Here is a 25062-nt window from a genome sequence, read left to right on the forward strand (position 1 = left end):
TTTTATTTTTTATTTCTTCAATTATGTCTAGATTTCTTGGGTTTTTTTTTTTGTTTTTTTATTGACTCCTATTTGCTGCCAACCACATGGCCATATTGTAGACACTTCTCTAGGCCTCTGCTCTTCAAACATTTAATTTACCATCAATCTATGAACTCTACATGCTCAGGAATGCTGGGCTGAATTATTACAGCATCATTCACATCCAGTGATTTTCCTTGTATGTGAAAAAATGGACTGATTTTCAACAGTGTTTGGTGAATGTTTCACATCAGCTTGGTCTGTCATCAGTTTTTCTTATATGCAAAAAAACTAAACTGATCGTTTCTTAAGGTCCTATCAGACAGTTTGTGGAAAACTGACCAAAAAAAGATGTCATTAGTGACACACAGACAGGCACTGGCCAGTTTCATCCTCAATGCTGATCAACTACCTTGTTAATGTTTTTTGTTTAGGCTACTTTCACACATCCGGTTTGAGCACTGCGGCTCAATCCGGCTGTGAAAACTATGCAACGGATGCGGCGAAAACACCGCATCCTTTGCATAAGTTTTTACATGCGGCCCGTCCGTTTTTTTCCGGTTGCGGCATGCTACTGAGCATGCGCAGTGGAAAAAACCGCATGCGGCGAGCGGATGCGTTTTTTTTCCGCATCGCGCCGCATCCGGCCTCCATAGGTATGCATTGAAAAATGCGCCGCAGCGGCCGGATGCGGCGCGATGCGGTGTTTTTTGCCGGAGCAAAAAACGTTGCAGGGAACGTTCGATTCGGCCGCGGCATCGGCTAAATCTGCCGCATGCGGCCAAAACCGGACCGAACGCAAGCCCCTGCGGCACAATACGGCACTAATGTAAGTCTATGCAAAAAAAAACGCAACTGGCGTTACAAAAGCCGGTTGCGGTTTTTCTGCAGAACGCCGTATTGTGCCGCAGAGCAAAAATCCGGATGTGTGAAAGTACCCTTAGTGACATAAAAACATGTCAACAGCTCCATAGACTATAACGGGTACAATGTGATAAACATATGTGTGATACTCGGAGGTCTGAATGAGGATTTAGGCCACGTGTGCACGTTCATTATTTGATCAGTATTTTACCTCAGTATCTGTAAGGCCACGTGCACACGTTGAGTATTTCGGGAGGTTTTTTTACCTCAGTATATGTAAGGCCATGTGCACACATTGTGTATTTTGAGAGGTTTTTTTTAGCTCCGTGTTTGTAACCCAAAACCGGGAGTGGGTGAATAATATAGAAGTGGTGCCCATGTTTTACTTTTCCTCTGATTGTCCCACCCCTGGTATTGGCTTACATATACTGTGAGGTAAAAAGAACTCCCCAAATACTCAATGTGTGCACGTGGCCTTAGGCTCATTCAGAGGAATGTATACTGTATTTTTCTTGCTATAAGATCCATGTTATAACAAGATAAACTCCTGCTAAAATGTGTGTGCGTGTGTTATCCCGGAGGCAGCTTTCTGTGATGACCTATGTGATTGGCGCAGAGCAGGAGAGGAAGCTGCCTGGGCCTGAACTGAGGCTGCAAGAGCTCAGCAGCTGAAGGACCTTTCACACAAGCCATTCAATGACCTTTCATGACTGATCACATGACCTGAAAGGTCCTGCAGTTAAGTATGTAGAAGGTCCTCAAGACACACCGCCTCTGTTCAGCTCCTGATCAGGAACTACAAGATGTGAATGTGTAACTGTGCATGCCAGCATAACTGTTTGCATCAGAGCTGTGTATGCAAGCGTAACTGTGCATGTGGAAGGGCTGTATGTGAAAGTGTATGTGGCGGAGCTATGCGTGCCAGGGCAATCGTGCATGCGGTGGAGCTGTGCGTGGGAGGGCAACTGCATGCGGCGGAGCTGTACGTGCCAGGGCAACTACAACTGTGCATGCGGCGGAGCTGTGCGTGCCAAGGCAACTATGTATGCGGCAGAGCTGTGCTTGCCAAGGCAACTATGCATGCGGCGGAGCGGTGTGTGCCAGGGGAACTACAACTGTGCATGCGGCGGAGCTGTGCGTGCCATGGCAACTGTGCATGTGGTGGAGCTGTGCGTGTATAATGCACACAACTGCAGAGAAACATGAACAATAAATTTATTACTTTCCTATTCTACCCCATTACATTAAAACTAGTGCTAATGACCCCTCCACTTTACACCATCAGGGAAGAATAGAAAAATAATTTTTCCTATTTTTTGCTGACTAAATATAGGTTGCAGCTTACAGAAAGTAGTGTCTTATATTCCCAAAAAACAAATAGAGTGGTCCAATCGTGTGCTGTCTGTGCACCACAGGCCCTTTAAATCCAGTGCACGTGGACCAATCGCTCCCGTGGATAAAGTTGCATTGTGCATTATTCAGGTATACTTTTAGAGGACTCTACTATCCCAGTTTCTAATTCAGCCATTTGAACCCAACATGCATCCTGGCACTGTCAGTTTTCACTACTGGCTTAAACCTGAAAAATCTGTCATAAGTTGTTTTTTTTTTTTCTTTTGTTTCTCCCCTTGTTTTGAGCACGTGAAAACCTGATGAAACACTGATGGTAAAAACAGACACACTGGTGAAATCCAGCAAAGTGATGGAAAGCGGACATCTGAATGAGGCCTGGAACGGTCTAACTTTTAGCCCTCATTCACACGTTCTTTTTGCACATAAATCTATGTGTAGTGTAACGTGCACAGGTCCCTCACTTACAAGTCAGAGTATTTGTGCCGTTTAAAATATATATATATATATATATATATATTATAAATTAATAATAATCGGTATATTCATGGAGCGAATGCCAATCAGTGTCAAGGAGCAGAAGATGATGGAGGGAGCAATTCCCTTCATGAACACTCCAAATACTAAACTATGGGGCTAATTTTTCAAGGCGGTTTTATCAGTTTTCTTGTCTAAAACACTTTGAAATATTGAAACTTTTGCACAACTTGATGATGGGGAATCATTTTCCGTCTTTTGCCATTTTTATACCAGTCCTATCAAGCTCCTCTAACATGTGTGAAGCTTGGACATAGCATTGCAAGGTCTGCCCAGCATATTAATTATTAAAATTAATATTAGCAAATACCTCCAGTTAGAAATGAAGTATAGTTCTCCTGATAGAGCCATGTCTCTTACCTTATGTGCAGGGCATTGCAGCTTAGGTATCCATGGTTACGACTACTCATATAGTGACAGTTGATCATGGTCATAACCATGGATACCTAAGCTGGAATGCCCTGCACATGAGGTAAGAGACAGATATATCAGGAGAACTATACTACGTTTCTAATTGGAGGTATTTGCTAATATTATTTATTACACCTACTGTATATTGCCATAAGATCTTGAAGATTGCGAATAACCCTTTAATTTCTTTCCGACTAAGGACATACCAGTATGTCCTATTTGTCAGGTACTTAACGATGAAAGATGTATCGAAACGTCCTAGCAATCACAAGGCACTGTGCAACCACCATTGCCGCCGAGGACTCTGCTTACCCGACAGCCGAGCCCCGGCCCTCACAGCCAGGGGCTGCAGCATAAACTGACCTGTGGCACCCCCTAAATGCTGCAATCAATATTGATCGTGGCACTTACAGGATTGGGAGTGGGAAAGCATTCCCTCTCCCATCCGATCGGGACCCAGCGAGTTCTCGTCGCATCCAAAGTGCGCTGCATTATACAGTACAAGCACAGTGGATGGATTTATAGAAATCCCATGCCCACTGTGCTTCTTTTCTCTGCAGCATAAACTGACTTGTGGCATAGTTTCCTGAGGTGCACAAGTCTATTTATGCTTGCGAAGACGCAAGTGTTCTCTGCGGCGAAAAGAGAGCAAAAGCCCCACACTGACCCAAAATCTGATTGTGGGCACAGGCAGCTGCAGTATCATGAAGAGAACACATGCGGATCGTGGGCACATACCCTAAATATCTGAAAAACGTGATTCAGACAAAATTCCCAATGGAAAATTTACTGTAATGAGGGAGTCACTTTGACCTCATGTCTGGCCTCTGGTCCGGTGGTGTCCATCTTTTTACGCTTCTTTTTAGGTGTGCACAAAAGTGAGGTCATCAGCAGTTTTGGTCACCTTTGAAAAGACGGACACTGCTGAACAGAGGCCAAACACAGTCCAGAGTAACATTGCTGCCTCATTAGTGAATGGATCTGTCGCGGATTTCTCCTCAATCACGTTTTTAGAGATGAAGATGGAAACCCCAATGTAAGTACTCAGCATAGGCCATAGGATAAATGTGAACTGATCCAAAATGTTCTGTACCAAAATCGCCACTAAATAGCATTCAACTCAACCCACAAAAACATAAGTCTCCACTCAGGTCCATCATCACTTAATGAAAATATAGGGGGCTTCCACATCACTGGTAGCACAAAGGCTCTTGAAAATCGCTATGGCTCCACCCCCTCTCAAAAATCCAGAAAAATCTGCGCTCCCAAATCCAAATGCCCCATACTTTCGGAGTCCCACAATGTGCGTAAACCACAGTTAGGCCTAAGCCACATGGCAAGAAAAACTGTGCAAGTGGAGTGCGATAAAACATCGCATTCCATTCGGACCAATATTAGCCTGTGTGACGGCACACATGAGCGATTATTTTCTCAGCCCTAATTGGACCGAGAAAACAATCGCAGCATGCTGTGACTGTAATGTGAGACTCTTTCTCTCGCACCCATTCAAGTGTGTACCATGAGTGCAGAGCGAGAATAGCAATAGCCGGCAACGGAGGAGAGAGGGAGAGAAATCCCCCCCCCCCTCCTCCTCCGTGCCGGCCCGCTCTTTCTCAGAGCCGGCCCGTCCCCCGCAGCTGAGGTCTGCTCGCACGGTCAGACCTCTGTCGTAGGGACACTAGCATGACACTCTGCTCTGCTGTGCTGCCAGCGTGAGCCGAGGGTCATGCGAGGGGATCGCAGTAATCCCCGTGTGGCCCGAGCCTTCGAAGTCCACATATTTGGCATTCTAGTAGTAAGGAATGCCCGCCTAAATGTATGGGATGCAGCTTTCCAGAAGGAAAAGCTGGTCACTACAATGTACTGGACACAAGAAGGGCTTATTTGCAATTCTTAATTCTGCAAGATTCACTGCGTTTGACACCATGGGTGTTTTCTAGAGACAAAATTGTCACTACATCCGTAGATTAAAGGTCCATTTACATGCTGCGACATCGCTAACGATATATCGTCGGGGTCACGGTGTTTGTGACGCACATCCGGCGCCGTTAGTGACATCGCAGCGTGTGACAGGCTGGAGCGACCTTAAACGATCGCAAAAGAGACAAAAATCGTTGGTATATGAGAGGTCGTTCATTTACCAAAAATCGTCTCGTACGTAGCGAGGTTGTTCCTGCGGCATCACACATCGCTATGTATGACACCGCAGGAGCGACGATCATCTCCTTACCTCCGTCCACCGGCAATGTGGAAAGAAGGAGGTGCTTGGCATGTTCCGGACGCTCATCTCCGCCCCTCCTCTGCCATTGGACGGCTGCTGTGTGACATTGCTGTTACGCCGCACGAACCGCCCCCTTAGAAAGGAGGCGGATCGCCGGCCAGAATGACGTCACAGGGAAGGTAAGTCTGTGACGGGTGTAAGCGATGTTGTGCGCCACGGGCAGCGATTTGCCCGTGACGCACAACCGACGGGGGCGGGTACGCTCGCTAGCGATATCGGTACTGATATCGCAGCGTGTAAAGTACCCTTTAGTCCTAAAGGGGTGTAATTTCCAAAGTGTGGTCACTTGAGGTGATTTCTTCTGTTCTGGCACTTAGGGGCTCTGCAAATGGAGTCCGCAAACTATTCTGTGCTCCAAAACTCAAATGGCGCTTTTTCCCTCCCGAGCCCTGTGGTGCAGACAAACCGCACTGTACGGTCTCATGTGGGGTATTGCCACGTTCAGGAGAAATTGTGTAACACATTATGGGGCATTTTTTTTACCTATTCCCTTTGTGAAAATTTGAAATTTGTGGTTAAAACAACATTTTAGTGGAAAAAATCTAATTATTTTTTCTTCACTTGCCGATAGTATAAAATTTTATGACACACCTGTACTGTCTATATGCTCACTGCACACCTGGATGAATTCATTGAGAAGTGCAGTTTGTAAAATGGGGTCACTTGTGGGGGGTTCTCCTGTTCTGGCACCTCAGGGCCTCTTCCAATGTGACATGGTATCTGCAAACCATTCTAACTAAATCTGCACTGTAATAAGGCGCTCCTTCCCTTCTTCACTTTGTACTGTGCCTCAAAAGTAGTTTTTGACCACATGTGGGGTATCTGTGAACTCAGGAGCAATTGTACTACAATTTTATGGTGCATTTTTTCCTGTTACCCTTGTGAAATGGAAATAGTTTATGGCTAAAATAACATTTTTGTGGGAAAAAGTAAAATTTTCATTTTTCCTTTCACATTGCTTTGGTTCATGTGAAGCACCTGAAGGGTTATTAAACTTCTTAAATGTGGATTTGAGCAGTGTGAGGGGTGCAGTTTTTAGAATGGGGTCACTTTTGGGTATTTTCTATGATATAGGTCTTTCAAAGTCACTTCAAATGTGATGTGGTCTCTAAAAAAAAATGGTTTTGTAAATGTTGGAAAAATGAGAAATTGCTGATAAACTTATCCCTTCTAAAGGGGGCTTTACACGCTGCGACTTCGCTAATGCGGAGTCGTTGGGGTCACAGAATTTGTGACGCACATCCGGCCGCATTAGCGATGTTGCTGCGTGTGACACCGATGAGCGATTTTGCCTCGTTGCAAAAACGTGCAAAATCGCTCATCGGTGACATGGGGGTCCAATCTCAATTATCGTTACTGCAGCAGTAACGATGTAGTTCGTCGCTTCTGCGGCAGCACACATCGCTATGTGTGACGCCGCAGGAACGAGGAACCTCTCCTTACCTGCCTCCCGGCCGCTATGAGGAAGGAAGGAGGTGGGCGGGATGTTCCAGCCACTCCTCTCCGCCCCTCCGCATCTATTGGGCGGCCGCTCAGTGACGTCGCTGTGACGCCGCACGGACCGCCCCCTTAGAAAGGAGGCGGTTCGCCGGTCACAGCGACATCGCCGGGCAGGTAAGTATGTGTGACGGGTCTGCGCGATGTTGTGCGGCACGGGCAGCGATTTGCCCGTGTCGCACAACAGATGGGGGCGGTACCCACGCTAGCGATATCGGGACCGATATCGCAGTGTGTAAAGTAGCCTTAACTCCTAATAAAAAAATGTTTCCTGGCGCTGATGTAAAGTAGGCAGGTAGGAAATGGTATTTATTAACTGTTTTGTGTGACATGCCTCTCGGATTTATGAGCATTAAATTCAAGGTTTGGAAATTGCAACATTATCTAAATTTTCGCCAATTTATTTTATATTTTCACAAAGACAAAAAATATCGTCCTAAAGTTACCAGTATCGTAAAAAAAACATTCTCAGGCTAGTTTCACACTTGCGTTGAACGGCATCCGTTGCATTGCGTTGTGTGACGGATGCAATGGATGCGTTGCATATAATGGCACAACGGATGCAACGGATCGTACAAAATAACGGAATCTGCTTTTTTTTTTTTTCTTTACAGTTTTACCGGCGGCAGACTATTGTGAACGATCAGCTGATCACCCAGCCGCCGGGTGATCAGCTGATCGCTCACAGCAGCCGGGTGATCAGCTGATCGCTCACAGCAGCCGGGTGATCGCTCACAGCAGCCGGGTGATCAGCTGATCGCTCACAGCAGCCGGGAGATCAGCTGATCGCTCACAGCAGCCGGTCGCCGGGTGATCAGCTGATCGCTCACAGCAGCTGGCCGCCGGGTGATCAGCTGATCGCTCACAGCAGCCGGTCGCCGGGTGATCAGCTGATCGCTCACACCAGCCGGTCGCCGGGTGATCAGCTGATCGCTCACAGCAGCCGGGAGATCAGCTGATCGCTCACAGCAGCCGGTCGCCGGGTGATCAGCTGATCGCTCACAGCAGCCGGCCGCTGGGTGATCAGCTGATCGTTCAGGCCCCCGAAAATGGGGGTGGGGGGCAGAGTGCAGGGTGGGTGGAGCCGAGCGGGGCCATGGCGCTGAGGAAGTCAGTGCCGCGGGACTGCATGGCTGGGGACAGGTGAGTGTGAGTGTGTGTACATGCGGAGTGGAGTGCGGGAGGGGGCAGAGCCGAGCGGGGAAGTGTCGGGTTCCCTGCACACGTAGCTAGGGTAAATATCGGGTAACTAAGCAAAGCACATTTCTTGGTTACCCCCGATATTTTCCTTGGTTACCAGCGTACACCGCTTAGCGCTGGCTCCTTGCACACGTAGCCAGGGTAAATATCGGGTTTCTAAGCAAAGCACTTTGCTTAGTAACCCAATGTGTACCCTGGTTACGTGTGCAGGGAGCCAGAGAGAGCATGCGCAGCGAAATCCTAAGTATTCTGCTGCTCAAAAATCGTTACATGCTGCGTTCCTTCCACCCGGCGGAAGCAACGCAGCGTCGGCCAGCGGAAGCAACGCAGGTACTTCTGTCACAATCCGTCGTCCATACAAGTCTATGGGAAGCAGCGTAATCCGTTAACGGATTCCGCTGCTTTCCAAAACGGCGGATTGTGACTGAAGGAAAACAACGCAAGTGTGAAACTAGCCTCAGAATCACCAGGATCCATTGAAGTGTTCCAGAGTTATAACCTGTGAAAGTGACACTGGCCAGAATTGCAAAAAAATGCACGATGCTGAAGTTGGTTTCTTATTCGTCAGTTTCTTATTCGGCAATTTAGTTTTTTCAGTTTTTTATGCATTTATCAACAAAAATAACACATCACAATAATAAAATACAATGCACTGATGTGCCCTAATATAAATACACTCAAAATCAGCTGCGAAAATTATAAAACTGTCAAAAAATGGGCATCAAAGTGGGCACCAAAGTATGTTAGTGAAAGGGTTAAATGGCTTTGGGCCACTGATCTAACACCACAATTGCATATCTACTGACGCCTCTAATCAAACTCAAGTGACTCCAGCCTGGCCCAAAGGGGTTCTGGGCATCAAAACTGGCATCAAAGTGGGCACACAGCCAATTTTCACAGATTTGAATAAGTAACTGGTGTTTTTGAGGGGTTAAATGGCTCTGGGCCACTGATCTCACACCACATTTACATACCTAGTGATGGCGCACATCAAATTCAGATCACTGCAGCCTGTTTGGGCCAGGCTGCAGTGATCTGAATTTAATGTGCGGCATCACTAGGTATGTAAATGTGGTGTGAGATCAGTGGCCCAGAGCCATTTAACCCCTCAAAAACACCAGTTACTTATTCAAATCTGTGAAAACTGGGGTTTTGCCCACTTTGATGCCAGTTCTGATGCCTAGAACTTGTTTGGGCCAGGCTGGAGTGATCTGAATTTGATGTGCGGCATCACTAGGTATGTATATGTGGTGTGAAATCAGTGGCTTAAAGCCATTTAACCCCTCAAAAACACCAGTTACTTATTCAAATCTGTGAAAACTGGGGTTTTGCCCGCTTTGATGCCAGTTCTGATGCCTAGAACTTGTTTGGGCCAGGCTGGAGTGATCTGAATTTGATGTGCGGCATCACTAGGTATGTATATGTGGTGTGAAATCAGTGGCTTAAAGCCATTTAACCCCTCAAAAACACCAGTTACTTATTCAAATCTGTGAAAACTGGCCATATGCCCACTTTGATGCCAGTTCTGATGCCCAGAACCTGTTTGGGCCAGGCTGAAGTGATCTGAATTTGATGTGTGGCATCACTAGGTATGTAAATGTGGTGTGAGATCAGTGGCTCAGTCATTTAACCCCTCAAAAACACCAGTTACTTATTCAAATCTGTGAAAAGTGGCTGTGTGCCCACTTTGATGCCAGTTTTGATGCCCAGAACCCCTTTGGGCCAGGCTGGAGTCACTTGAGTTTGATTAGAGGCATCACTAGATATGCAATTGTGGTCTGAGATCAGTGGCCCAAAGCCATTTAACCCTTTCACTAACATACTTTGGTGCCCACTTTGATGCCCATTTTTTTCCCAGTTTTATAATTTTCGCAGCTGATTTTGAGTGTATTTATATTAGGGCACATCAGTGCATTGTATTTTATTATGGTGATGTGTTAATTTTGTTGTTAAATGCATAATAAACTGAAAAAAACAAAATTGCCGAATAAGAAACTGACGAATAAGAAACCAACTTCAGCATCGTAAAAAGTGCCTGGCTATGAAGGTGAAAACCGCCTAGGGTGGTAATGGGTTAAGGCGGTGTTCACACGTTACAGTCATGTCACACATCCACATTATTTGCACATCTACAGTAAAAAACAAAGAAAAAGCTGTATACAACGAGTTATCATAGAAACCGCGCAAAAATGTGTCCCAGGTACCGATGTGTCCCAGGTTCACCTAACTAGCAGCACTTACTCATAACAACCAATCAGATCGACTCTTTCATTTTTCAATCTGCCCTACCCAAATCAGTGGTGTAACCTGATTGGTTATATCTGCAGCAGCGCCACTAGTCTGTGGTGTATGTAAATGAGTCAAGTGGACGCGTTCTATGCTGTGACGTCACAGCATGGGGACAGGCCGGCGCTGCCTTGTTGCCCTGGTGACGGGGACGTGCAGGACGCGGAGAGGAGCAGCAGTGGTCACATATCATGGCACCGGAGCAGCAGCAGATCGAGGTTGTCGGGCTCCTCAGTGAACCCCCGTTCCACGTGGCTAAATTTGCGGCCGAGGTCAGTGAGAGGATGGGGCACTTAGTCGCATCAGGCAATTTTGGACAGGGATCTGACCGTGATTTGAACATCGGTGCGATCATTAGAACCGATTTCATGTATAATCAATCTAGGTGAATGACAGCTCTCCAGAAAGCATCAGATAGCGAGAATACAGTATCGTTTGGGAAGGTCTGATCTTCATGTCAGCACATAGAGATTGTCTGTGTAATACAGAATCCAGTGCAACAGTGTCCATAGTCATGAGATGGGCACACACCGGTGACCCACATCTTATAAGGACACCCTGAATAAAGGCCCCTACTGCAACCCAAGATTAGAAAGCTGGGAGGAATAGATCCAAAAGTTGTATTGGGAAATTGTATAACTTCAATACATCCCTAATAGCAAACATGGTGCTGATGTCACAGACGGAGCAAAAAGAGAAAAGACAGTAAAGTATGGATACTAGTGATGAGCGAGCACTACTATGTTCAAGTGCTTGGTATGCGTAACAAGTAGTGATGAGCGAGCACTACTATGTTCAATACTCATAACGAGTAGTGATGAGCGAGCACTACTATGTTCAATACTCATAACGAGTAGTGATGAGCGAGCACTACTATGTTCAATACTCCTAATGAGAAGTGATGAGCGAGCACTACTATGTTCAAGTGGTTGGTATGCATAACAAGTAGTGATAAGCAAGCACTACTATGTTCAATACTCATAACGAGTAGTGATGAGCGAGCACTACTATGTTCAATACTCATAACGAGTAGTGGTGAGCGAGCACTACTATGTTCAATACTCATAGCGAGTAGTGATGAGCAAGCACTACTATGTTCAAGTGCTTGGTATGTGTAACAAGTAGTGATGAGCAAGCACTACAATGTTCAAGTGCTTGGTATGCGTAACAAGTAGTGATGAGCGAGCACTACTATGTTCAATACTCATAACGAGTAGTGATGAGCGAGCACTACTATGTTCAATACTCATAACGAGTAGTGATGAGCGAGCACTACTATGTTCAAGTGCTTGGTATGTGTAACGAGTAGTGATGAGTGAGCACTACTATGTTCAATACTCCTAATGAGAAGTGATGAGCGAGCACTACTATGTTCAAGTGCTTGGGATGCGTAACGAGTAGTGATGAGCGAGCACTATATGTTCAAGTGCTTGGTATCTGTAACAAGTAGTGATGAGCGAGCACTACTATGTTCAATACTCATAACGAGTAGTGATGAGCGAGCACTACTATGTTCAAGTGCTTGGTATGTGTAACGAGTAGTGATGAGCGAGCACTACTATGTTCAAGTACTTGGTATGTGTAACAAGTAGTGATGAGCGAGCACTACTATGTTCAAGACTCATAACGAGTAGTGATGAGCGAGCACTACTATGTTCAAGTGCTTGGTATGCGTAACAAGTAGTGATAAGCGAGCACTACTATGTTCAATACTCATAACGAGTAGTGATGAGCGAGCACTACTATGTTCAATACTCATAACGAGTAGTGATGAGCGAGCACTACTATGTTCAAGTGCTTGGTATGTGTAACGAGTAGTGATGAGCGAGCACTACTATGTTCAATACTCATAACGAGTAGTGATGAGCGAGCACTACTATGTTCAATACTCCTAATGAGAAGTGATGAGCGAGCACTACTATGTTCAAGTGCTTGGTATGCGTAACAAGTAGTGATGAGCGAGCACTACTATGTTCAATACTCATAACGAGTAGTGATGAGCGAGCACTACTATGTTCAATACTCATAACGAGTAGTGATGAGCGAGCACTACTATGTTCAATACTCATAACGAGTAGTGATGAGCGAGCACTACTATGTTCAATACTCATAACGAGTAGTGATGAGCGAGCACTACTATGTTCAATACTCCTAATGAGAAGTGATGAGCGAGCACTACTATGTTCAAGTGCTTGGTATGCATAACAAGTAGTGATGAGCGAGCACTACTATGTTCAAGACTCATAACAAGTAGTGATGAGCGAGCACTACTATGTTCAATACTCCTAATGAGAAGTGATGAGCGAGCACTACTATGTTCAAGTGGTTGGTATGCATAACAAGTAGTGATAAGCAAGCACTACTATGTTCAATACTCATAACGAGTAGTGATGAGCGAGCACTACTATGTTCAATACTCATAACGAGTAGTGATGAGCGAGCACTACTATGTTCAATACTCATAACGAGTAGTGGTGAGCGAGCACTACTATGTTCAATACTCATAGCGAGTAGTGATGAGCGAGCACTACTATGTTCAAGTGCTTGGTATGTGTAACAAGTAGTGATGAGCAAGCACTACAATGTTCAAGTGCTTGGTATGCGTAACAAGTAGTGATGAGCGAGCACTACTATGTTCAATACTCATAACGAGTAGTGATGAGCGAGCACTACTATGTTCAATACTCATAACGAGTAGTGATGAGCGAGCACTACTATGTTCAAGTGCTTGGCATCCGTAACAAGTAGTGATGAGTGAGCACTACTATGTTCAATACTCCTAATGAGAAGTGATGAGCGAGCACTACTATGTTCAAGTGCTTGGGATGCGTAACGAGTAGTGATGAGCGAGCACTATATGTTCAAGTGCTTGGTATCTGTAACAAGTAGTGATGAGCGAGCACTACTATGTTCAATACTCATAACGAGTAGTGATGAGCGAGCACTACTATGTTCAAGTGCTTGGTATGTGTAACGAGTAGTGATGAGCGAGCACTACTATGTTCAAGTACTTGGTATGTGTAACAAGTAGTGATGAGCGAGCACTACTATGTTCAAGACTCATAACGAGTAGTGATGAGCGAGCACTACTATGTTCAAGTGCTTGGTATGCGTAACAAGTAGTGATAAGCGAGCACTACTATGTTCAATACTCATAACGAGTAGTGATGAGCGAGCACTACTATGTTCAATACTCATAACGAGTAGTGATGAGCGAGCACTACTATGTTCAAGTGCTTGGTATGTGTAACGAGTAGTGATGAGCGAGCACTACTATGTTCAATACTCATAATGAGTAGTGATGAGCGAGCACTACTATGTTCAATACTCCTAATGAGAAGTGATGAGCGAGCACTACTATGTTCAAGTGCTTGGTATGCGTAACAAGTAGTGATGAGCGAGCACTACTATGTTCAATACTCATAACGAGTAGTGATGAGCGAGCACTACTATGTTCAATACTCATAACGAGTAGTGATGAGCGAGCACTACTATGTTCAATACTCATAACGAGTAGTGATGAGCGAGCACTACTATGTTCAATACTCCTAATGAGAAGTGATGAGCGAGCACTACTATGTTCAAGTGCTTGGTATGCGTAACAAGTAGTGATGAGCGAGCACTACTATGTTCAATACTCATAACGAGTAGTGATGAGCGAGCACTACTATGTTCAATACTCATAACGAGTAGTGATGAGCGAGCACTACTATGTTCAAGACTCATAACGAGTAGTGATGAGCGAGCACTACTATGTTCAATACTCCTAATGAGAAGTGATGAGCGAGCACTACTATGTTCAAGTGCTTGGTATGCATAACAAATAGTGATAAGCGAGCACTACTATGTTCAATACTCATAACAAGTAGTGATGAGCGAGCACTACTATGTTCAATACTCCTAATGAGAAGTGATGAGCGAGCACTACTATGTTCAAGTGCTTGGTATGCATAACAAGTAGTGATAAGCGAGCACTACTATGTTCAATACTCATAACGAGTAGTGATGAGCGAGCACTACTATGTTCAATACTCCTAATGAGAAGTGATGAGCGAGCACTACTATGTTCAAGTGCTTGGTATGCATAACAAGTAGTGATGAGCGAGCACTACTATGTTCAAGACTCATAACAAGTAGTGATGAGCGAGCACTACTATGTTTAATACTCCTAATGAGAAGTGATGAGCGAGCACTACTATGTTCAAGTGGTTGGTATGCATAACAAGTAGTGATAAGCAAGCACTACTATGTTCAATACTCATAACGAGTAGTGATGAGCGAGCACTACTATGTTCAATACTCATAACGAGTAGTGGTGAGCGAGCACTACTATGTTCAATACTCATAGCGAGTAGTGATGAGCGAGCACTACTATGTTCAAGTGCTTGGTATGTGTAACAAGTAGTGATGAGCGAGCACTACAATGTTCAAGTGCTTGGTATGCGTAACAAGTAGTGATGAGCGAGCACTACTATGTTCAATACTCATAACGAGTAGTGATGAGCGAGCACTACTATGTTCAATACTCATAACGAGTAGTGATGAGCGAGCACTACTATGTTCAAGTGCTTGGCATCCGTAACAAGTAGTGATGAGTGAGCACTACTATGTTCAATACTCCTAATGAGAAGTGATGAGCGAGCACTACTATGTTCAAGTGCTTGGGATGCGTAACGAGTAGTGATGAGCGAGCACTATATGTTCAAGTGCTTGGTATCTGTAACAAGTAGTGATGAGCGAGCACTACTATGTTCAATACTCATAACGAGTAGTGATGAGCGAGCACTACTATGTTCAAGTGCTTGGTATGTGTAACGAGTAGTGATGAGCGAGCACTACTATGTTCAGGTGCTTGGTATGTGTAACAAGTAGTGATGAGCGTGCACTACTATGTTCAAGTGCTTGGTATGTGTAACAAGTAGTGATGAGCGAGCACTACTATGTTCAAGACTCATAACGAGTAGTGATGAGCGAGCACTACTATGTTCAAGTGCTTGGTATGCGTAACAAGTAGTGATAAGCGAGCACTACTATGTTCAATACTCATAACGAGTAGTGATGAGCGAGCACTACTATGTTCAATACTCATAACGAGTAGTGATGAGCGAGCACTACTATGTTCAAGTGCTTGGTATGTGTAACGAGTAGTGATGAGCGAGCACTACTATGTTCAAGTGCTTGGTATGTGTAACAAGTAGTGATGAGCGAGCACTACTATGTTCAAGTGCTTGGTATGTGTAACAAGTAGTGATGAGCGAGCACTACTATGTTCAAGTGCTTGGTATGTGTAACAAGTAGTGATGAGCGAGCACTACTATGTTCAAGACTCATAACAAGTAGTGATGAGCGAGCACTACTATGTTCAAGACTCATAACGAGTAGTGATGAGCGAGCACTACTATGTTCAAGTGCTTGGTATGCGTAACAAGTAGTGATGAGCGAGCACTACTATGTTCAAGACTCATAACGAGTAGTGATGAGCGAGCACTACTATGTTCAAGTGCTTGGTATGCGTAACAAGTAGTGATGAGCGAGCACTACTATGTTCAAGTGCTTGGTATGCGTAACAAGTAGTGATAAGCGAGCACTACTATGTTCAATACTCATAACGAGTAGTGGTGAGCGAGCACTACTATGTTCAGTACTCATAACGAGTAGTGATGAGCGAGCACTACTGTGTTCAAGTGCTTGGTATGCGTAACAAGTAGTGATGAGCGAGCACTACTATGTTCAATACTCATAACAAGTAGTGATGAGCGAGCACTACTATGTTCAATACTCATAACGAGTAGTGATGAGCGAGCACTACTATGTTCAGTACTCATAACGAGTAGTGATGAGCGAGCACTACTGTGTTCAAGTGCTTGGTATGCGTAACAAGTAGTGATGAGCGAGCACTACTATGTTCAATACTCATAACGAGTAGTGATGAGCAAGCACTACTATGTTCAAGTGCTTGGTATGCGTAACAAGTAGTGATGAGCGATCACCACTATGTTCAGTACTGGAAATGAGTAGTGATGAGCAGTGGCATAACTAGAGTTCAATGGGCCCCAGTGCAAAATTTGGACCTGCCTCCACCCCCATCCTCGTATATTGGTCAGATGTATGTATGTTTGCATACATTTAGCATTCTGAATCCTCTATAAAGGCATACGAGTTATCGCCCCTATTATGCAGTAATATCCCCCATTTTGTTCTAATATACCCCATCCTGGGCTCCTTCCTGGTATATATTCCCCCATCCTGGTATATACAGTGCCTACAAGTAGTATTCAACCCCCTGCAGATTTAGCAGGTTTGATAAGATGCAAATAAGTTAGAGCCTGCAAACTTCAAACAAGAGCAGGATTTATTAACAGATGCATAAATCTTACAAACCAACAAGTTATGTTGCTCAGTTAAATTTTAATACATTTTCAACATAAAAGTGTGGGTCAATTATTATTCAACCCCTAGGTTTAATATTTTGTGGAATAACCCTTGTTTGCAATTACAGCTAATAATCGTCTTTTATAAGACCTGATCAGGCCGGCACAGGTCTCTGGAGTTATCTTGGCCCACTCCTCCATGCAGATCTTCTCCAAGTTATCTAGGTTCTTTTGGTGTCTCATGTGGACTTTAATCTTGAGCTCCTTCCACAAGTTTTCAATTGGGTTAAGGTCAGGAGACTGACTAGGTCACTGCAACACCTTGATTTTTTCCCTCTTGAAACAGGCCTTGGTTTTCTTGGCTGTGTGCTTTGGGTCGTTGTCTTGTTGGAAGATGAAATGACGACCCATCTTAAGATCCTTGATGGAGGAGCGGAGGTTCTTGGCCAAAATCTCCAGGTAGGCCGTGCTATCCATCTTCCCATGGATGCGGACCAGATGGCCAGGCCCCTTGGCTGAGAAACAGCCCCACAGCCTGATGCTGCCACCACCATGCTTGACTGTAGGGATGGTATTCTTGGGGTCGTATGCAGTGCCATCCAGTCTCCAAACGTCACGTGTGTGGTTGGCACCAAAGATCTCGATCTTGGTCTCATCAGACTAGAGAACCTTGAACCAGTCTGTCTCAGAGTCCTCCAAGTGATCATGAGCATACTGTAGACGAGCCTTGACATGACGCTTTGAAAGAAAAGGTACCTTACGGGCTCGTCTGGAACTGAGACCATTGCGGTAGAGTACGTAACTTATGGTATTGACTGAAACCAATGTCCCCACTGCCATGAGATCTTCCCGGAGCTCCTTCCTTGTTGTCCTTGGGTTAGCCTTGACTCTTCGGACAAGCCTGGCCTCGGCACGGGTGGAAACTTTCAAAGGCTGTCCAGGCCGTGGAAGGCTAACAGTAGTTCCATAAGCCTTCCACTTCCGGATGATGCTCCCAACAGTGGAGACAGGTAGGCCCAACTCCTTGGAAAGGGTTTTGCACCCCTTGCCAGCCTTGTGACCCTCCACGATCTTGTCTCTGATGGCCTTGGAATGCTCCTTTGTCTTTCACATGTTGACCAAGTATGAGTGCTGTTCACAAGTTTGGGGAGGGTCTTAATTAGTCAGAAAAGGCTGGAAAAAGAGATAATTAATCCAAACATGTGAAGCTCATTGTTCTTTGTGCCTGAAATACTTCTTAATACTTTAGGGGAACCAAACAGAATTCTTGTGGTTTGAGGGGTTGAATAATAAATGACCCTCTGAATAAACTTTTCACAATTTAAAAAAAAAAAATAAAAAAAGAAATAACATTCTTTTTTGCTGCAGTGCATTTCACACTTCCAGGCTGATCTACAGTCCAAATGTCACAATGCCAAGTTAATTCCGAATGTGTAAACCTGCTAAATCTGCAGGGGGTTGAATACTACTTGTAGGCACTGTATGTTCCAATCCTGGGGCCCTCCAGGTATATACTTTCTCCCTCCTGCTATATACTGTCCCCCTCCTAGTATGTATGTTCCCCTTCTGGGCTCCTGGTATATACTGTCACCCTCCCGCTATATATGTCCCCCTCCTGGTATACAGTGGAACCTTGGTTAACGAGAACAATCCGTTCTTGGGAGTGTGCTTGTTAACCAAAGCAAGATTTTCCATAGGAACTCATTGCAATGCAGACAATTCGTTCCACAACTTGTGCAATCTCCCATCCTGGTCCCCTATTGTGCCATTCCACACATGCACAAACACACACAAACACGCACAAACACACAAGCACGCACTCACCCACATATTATGCTCACCTTACCTTCCGTTCCACGCTGGCCTCCTGGTTCTTGTAGTCCACAGGTACAGGATGTGTATCGGATAACCATCGTGACGAGGGAGGAACTTTCGCTGCCAGAGTGCTGACGTCAAAGGCAGGAGCCGCTTGCCTCTCATTGGTCAGAGCGCTGACATCAAAGGCAGGAGCCGCTTGCCTCTGATTGGTCAGCACGCTGACAGAGTAGCGGCTGACCGGAAGTTCCTCCCTCGTCGCGATGGTTACCGGATATACATCCTGTAGCGGCAAACTACAAGAACCGGGAGGCCGGCAATGGAACAGAAGGTAAGGTGAACATAATATGTGTGTGTGTGCGTGCCTGTTTGTGCCTGTTTGAGCCTGTTTGAGCTTGTTTGAGCTTGTTTGAGCTTGTTTGAGCCTGTTTGAGCCTGTTTGAGCCTGTTTGAGCCTATTGAAGCCGACTGTAAGAGCGGGTTAGAGCATGGTGGAAATATAGAACCGGAAGTGTGTGCAGTGAGTATTTGCTTGCACAGCAAAGCTTGCTCGTAAACTGAGTTACAAATTTACAGCAAGCTTTGCTCGTTAAGCGAAATACTCGCTAACTGGGTTACTCGTTAACCGATGTTCCACTGTTTATGTTCTTCTCCTGGACCACTCCTGCTGTATATTGTCGCTCTCCTGGTATATATATTCCTTTCCTGGGCCCCTCCTGGTATATAATGTCCCCCTCTTGGTATATATGTGCCTCTCCTGGGCCCCTCCTGGTATAGACTATACTCATCATACCCAGCTCCCAAGTCACACAGCATCCTCCTCTATAGCTGGCAGTCAGCTTTCATCGGCGTCAGTTCTATGGCAACGCATGATGTCATTGTTATGCTGTTATGCCCCTTTCACACATCCGTTTTTTGACATCAGTCACAATCCGTCAAATTTTTAAAAAAATTGATCCAGAGCTGGATCCGTTTTTTTCTCATTGACTTGCATTAGCGATGGATGGCCTCACGTTTCATCCGCCATTCGACTGTCTGTCGAATGGAGATGACGTCCATAGTAAAGTTTTGTGTGTTCATCGAAAAAACGGTCAGTGACGTCCGTTGTGTGGTAGAATGGAAGCCTATGAGCGCAGGATCCATCATCATCTGTCAAATGACGGAATCTGGTGACGGATCCGTTTTTGTTACTGAGCATGCTCAGATGTGGTGTAAATTCACTGCTGGTCAGGAAAATCTCTCTCTCGCTCTCTCTCATCCTTTTTTTACAGGGATCCGTCTCATCAGTTTTTACACAATCTACGACGGATCCGTCAATCCGTTGAAAAAGCAGATTGTGACTGATGCCAAAAAAACTGATGTGTGAAAGGGGCCTTAGCTGCCAGCCAGCCACTGTTTGGCCAGCAGCATGTATCGTAGTGCAGAAAACGGATGGGTCTTTGCACCGCAATGCATTTCAGCTGGATGTGTGGCCTCGGTGATGAGCAAGCACTACCATCCCACAATCCTACGTGGCCACTGATCTCCAATCTGTAACAGTCCGTACACAGGCACTAGGATCTAGCCTCAGCTATAGATCCGAGTCCTTCTCCAGCCGAGATCCAACTAAATGACTAACATGGGTCTCATTGTTCTCCTCTCCTGGGATGAGCCCCTTAGGTGGGCAAAAGAGCCCACCTCCCCTGGACATTTGATACATGAAAGGATTCTAGACGTCCTGGCTCTGTTCTGTTTACCAATTTGTGGATTGGAGGAGTCCCATGCTGAGAAGAACAAACAATCTCCCACCAGACGTAGTACATACAAGGCAGTCAAGGAGGGACAGACTATTACACCATGAGGACAGGCGGGGGAGGAACACGCTGTTGCACTCATTACGAGTAGTAATGAGTGAGCATTATCATGCTCAGGTGGTCGGTACTCACAACGAGTAGCAATGAGCGAGCACTACTATGCTTGGGTTCGCGGTACTCATAACATGGAGTGATGAGCAGGCACTACCATGTATGGGTGCTCAGTATTCGTAATAACTAGTGATAAGCCACCACTAGCATACTTGGGTGCTCGATACTCGTAACGAGTAGTGATGAGCGAGCACTACGATGCCTGGGTGCTCTGTGCTCGTAACAAGTAGTGATGAGCGAGCACTGCCATGCTCGGGTGCTGGGTACTCGTAATGACTAGTGATGAGCGAGCATTACCTTACTCTGGGTTCGGGCTCAGGAAAAGACGAGAAAATCAGTCAGGTATCGCGTTGGGCTCATGTGTCTGTGTTGCCCAGCATTGTGCGCGCTGCGGATTGTATTTTTTGGGTCAAATGTGGCTCACATTCAGCATACTGAGATGTTTTGTTCATGGAGAGTTGATAAAAAAAACAAACACCCCCACACAGCTCCGTAAGTGTATTGCTTTTGGCCAATAGCAAAACACTTCCGGAGCTATGTTGGCGATGTTTGATTTTTTTCTGTGAACAAAACATCTCAGTACGCTGAATGTGAGCCATATTTGACCCCCCAAAAAAAACATTCCGCAGCGCACACAATGCTGGGCATCACACACACACAAGCCCTGCGCGATACTCACCTGACTAATTTTCTCGTCTTTTCTCAAGCCCAAACCCCTAGCCTCAAGCTTGGGGTTCACTTATCTCTAATAACAAGTAGGGATGAGCAAACACTACCATGCTTGGGTGCATGGTACACATAATGGCTCAGTACTCGTAGTGATGAACAAGCACTACCATGCTTTGTACTCATAACGAGCATTGATTAGCACTACCATGCTCAAAAGCTCTGTACTTGTAACGAGTAGTGAGTGATAAGCAAGCATTACCATGCACGGATGCTCGGTACTCTTAATGGGTAGTGATAAGCAAGGACTACAATGCTCGGTTCTCGTAACTTGTAGTGATCAGCGAGCACTACCATACGCCGTTCTCGCAATGAGTAGTGATGAGCGAGCACTACCATGCTCGGGTGCTTGGCACTCGTAACAACTAGTGATAAGCGAGCACTAGCATGTTCGGGTGCTCTCTACTCGTAACTTGTAGTGATGAGCGAGCACTAACATGCGCTGTACTCGCAGTGAGTAGTGATGAGCGAGCACTACCATACTCGGGTGCTCAATAGTCGCAACGACTAATGATGAGCGAGTGCAACCATTCTCGGGTGCTCAGTATTCATAACGACTAGTGATGAGCGAACACTACCATGTTTGGGTGCTCTCTACTCATAATGAGTAGTGATGATTGAGCACTACCATGTTTGGGTGCTCGATATTCTTAACCATTAGTGATGAGCGAGCACTATCATGCTAGGGTGCTCAGTACTCAAGACGAGGTATGATGACAAGTGAGCACTACCATACTCGTTTGTTCGATACTCGTAAACGAGTAGTTATGAGCGTGTACTATCATGCACAGGTGCTCGATACTCGGAACAAATAGTGATGAGTGTGCATTACCATGCTCGGGTTCTTCATACTCGTAACGACTAGGGATGAGCGAGCACTAACATGCTTGGGTGTTCGGTACTCGTAACAAGTAGTGATGAGCGAGCACTACAATGCTCGGATACTTCATACTCGTAAAGATTTGCCTTACCATTCTCAATATTCTTAAAGACTACTGATGAGCAAGCGGTACCATGCTCGGATTCACTACTTGTAAAGACTGGTAATTGGTGTTCTGTACTTGTAACAGGTGAGTGAGTACTACAATGCGCGGTTGCTCGATACGCGTAATGGCGAATCATCAGCGAGCACTACCAGGCTCGGGGGCTCAGTACACGCAACGAGTTTTGATGAGAGAGTACTACCATGCTCGGGTGCTTTGTACCCGTAACTAGTAGTGATAAGCAACCGCTACCATGCTCGGTTTCTCGATACTCGTGATTAGTTTTGATAAGCGAACACTACCATTCTCGGGTGCTCGGTACACGTAACAAGTAGTGATGAGCGAGAGCTACTATGGTTGGAAGCTCCTTTCTCGTAAAGATTAGTGCTAGCATGCTCGGTATTCATAAAGACTACTGATGAACGAGCACTACATTGCTCGTGTGCTCAGTTCCCGTCACGACTATTCATGAGTGAGAACTACCATCCTCGGGTGCTTTGTACTTGTAACGAGTAGTGATGAGGGAGCACTACCATTCTCGGTACTCATAATGAGTAGTGATGAGCAAGCACAACTATGCTCGGGTGCTCAGTATTGTAACCAGGGGTGATGACAAGGGAGCACTGCCATCCATCCATCGGGTGCTTGGTACTCATAACGAGTAGAGATGAGCGAATGCTACCGGAACTTGTAACCAGTAGTGATGAGCGAGCGCTACCATGCTCGGACGCTCGGTACTCGTAAAGACTAGTGATGAGCGAGCAATACCATACTCGGATTCTCTGTACTCGTAACAAGTAGTGATGAGCAAGTACCAAACTTGCTTTGTACTCGTAACGAGTAGTGATGAGCAAGTACCATACTTGGTGCTTGGTACCCGTAACGAGTAGTGGTGAGCGAGCACTATCATCATCGGGTGCTTTGTACTTGTAATGAGGGGCGATTACAGAGCACTACCATGCTCGGGTGCTCGGTACTCTTAAAAAGTAGAGATGAGCGAGAACTACCATCCTTGGGTGCTCAGTATTCATAACAACTAGTGATGAGCAAGTACCATACTTGGAACTCGGTACTCAATACGAGTAGTGGTGACTGAGCACTACCATACACGGGTGCTTGGTACTCATAACGAATAGTGATGAGCGAATTCTACCGGAACTGATAACGAGTAGTGTTGAGCGAGCGCTACCATGCACAGGTGCTCGATACTCGGAACAAATAGTGATGAGCGTGTACTACTATGCTCGGGTTCTTCATACTCGTAACGACTAGGGATGAGCGAGCACTAACATGCTTGGGTGTTCGGTACTCGTAACAAGTAGTGATGAGCGAGCACTACTATGCTCGGATGCTTCAAACTCGTAAAGACTTGCCTTACCATGATCAATATTCCTAAAGACTACTGATGAGCAAGCGCTACCATGCTCAGATTCACTACTTGTAACGACTGGTAATAATTAGTGATGAACGAGCACTACCATACTCAGGTGCTCTGTACTTGTAACAAGTGAGTGAGCACTATCATGCGCAGTTCCTCGGTACGCGTAATGACGAATGATCAGCGAGCACTAGCAGGCTCGGGGGCTCAGTACACGCAACGAGTACTGATGAGAGAGTACTACCATGAATTGGAATTCGTAAAGACGAGTGATGAGCGAGCACAACTATGCTCGAATGCTCGATACTCGTAACGAGTATTGATGAGCGAACACTACCATGCTCGGGTGCTTCGTACTCGTTGTGACGGGGTATGCGACAGAGCAGTAAGGGACGCCAGGCCAAGGAACAATCCAAAGGGCTTTATTGGAACCACAAAGATAAAGCACCAAACATAAATATAAATCCTTAAATTCTGCAATGAGTCCACAACAAAACAAAAGATCCAGGGGCGCCTCCTGGTATTCCAACACCAGGGAAAATATGGCAATGGTCCTTATATTGTTAGGGATGTGATTATCATTATTATGAGTATATAGGAGTTACATGGAGATATCCATAAAGAAGTTTTCTCCTCCAGATCCAACCAGATCTAGATTTCTCTCTCTTTTCTTTTTCTCTCTCCTCTTTTCCTCTCTCTTTTCCTCTCTCTTTTCTCTTTTCCTCTCTCTCTCTCCCTCTCTTCTCAATCTTTCGCTCTCTCTTTCTCTCTCTCTTCCCTCACTCTTTTTCTTTCGGACGAAGATCCATGCATTCCACTACAAAGAGATGTCGGACCTGCCTGAGACCAGGAGATGGCTGTCTTCCCTCTTCTACCCGATACTTTGTGCCAGGATGATGATATCTAAGCATGTGGACTGGAAGACGACTCTACATCCCACCTTTGATGTCCCACCATTACCGCCTGAGGACTGAGGAGCATGAGACTCTGAGTGAACCCAACCCTGATAAATATTAGCCAATTAAAGGACTAGTGCCACATTCCCCCTTCCTGAATAACGTGGGCCAGGGGAACATAGCCATGAGGACAGTCTAGAGAACACGGTCAGGATCTGGCTTCCTATGCATAGTCTGTTGGGTGGGGAGATTCATCCACAAGGGATGGGGTATCTCGTATGTGAGTGAGGTAACCATCAGCATTAGGACAGATCAATAGACCTGGAAACGTAAGGAAAGACTTTTTGGCTATCTCCAAAGGGGGGACTGTTAGGGATGTGATTATCATTATTATGAGTATATAGGAGTTACATGGAGATATCCATAAAGAACAGGATTTAAGATGTTGTTTGAACTGTACCCCACATATCTCTTGGCATAAGACTCAGACAGACAGTCTGGGCTATTCTTGTGACAAGTGAATAATGCTGACATTGCTTAAT

At 45.4% G+C, this 25062-nt stretch overlaps 1 protein-coding gene across 6 annotated transcripts in view; it reads left to right on the forward strand.

Annotated features, from left to right (window-relative positions):
- The first annotated feature begins 10553 nt into the window (after nucleotides 1-10553).
- The window catches only part of PPIL6 (peptidylprolyl isomerase like 6), a 93471-nt gene continuing 78962 nt past the window's right edge, over nucleotides 10554-25062 (forward strand). For all 6 annotated transcript variants that reach the window (XM_075338349.1, XM_075338350.1, XM_075338351.1 and 3 more), the window contains exon 1: nucleotides 10554-10719. In XM_075338349.1, the coding sequence (XP_075194464.1) occupies nucleotides 10639-10719 (81 nt within the window). In that variant the 5' untranslated portion in view covers nucleotides 10554-10638. The remainder of the gene's footprint in view (nucleotides 10720-25062) is intronic.

Source organism: Anomaloglossus baeobatrachus, chromosome 3, assembly GCF_048569485.1.
Source record: "Anomaloglossus baeobatrachus isolate aAnoBae1 chromosome 3, aAnoBae1.hap1, whole genome shotgun sequence".
NCBI classification, from domain to species: domain Eukaryota; kingdom Metazoa; phylum Chordata; class Amphibia; order Anura; family Aromobatidae; genus Anomaloglossus; species Anomaloglossus baeobatrachus.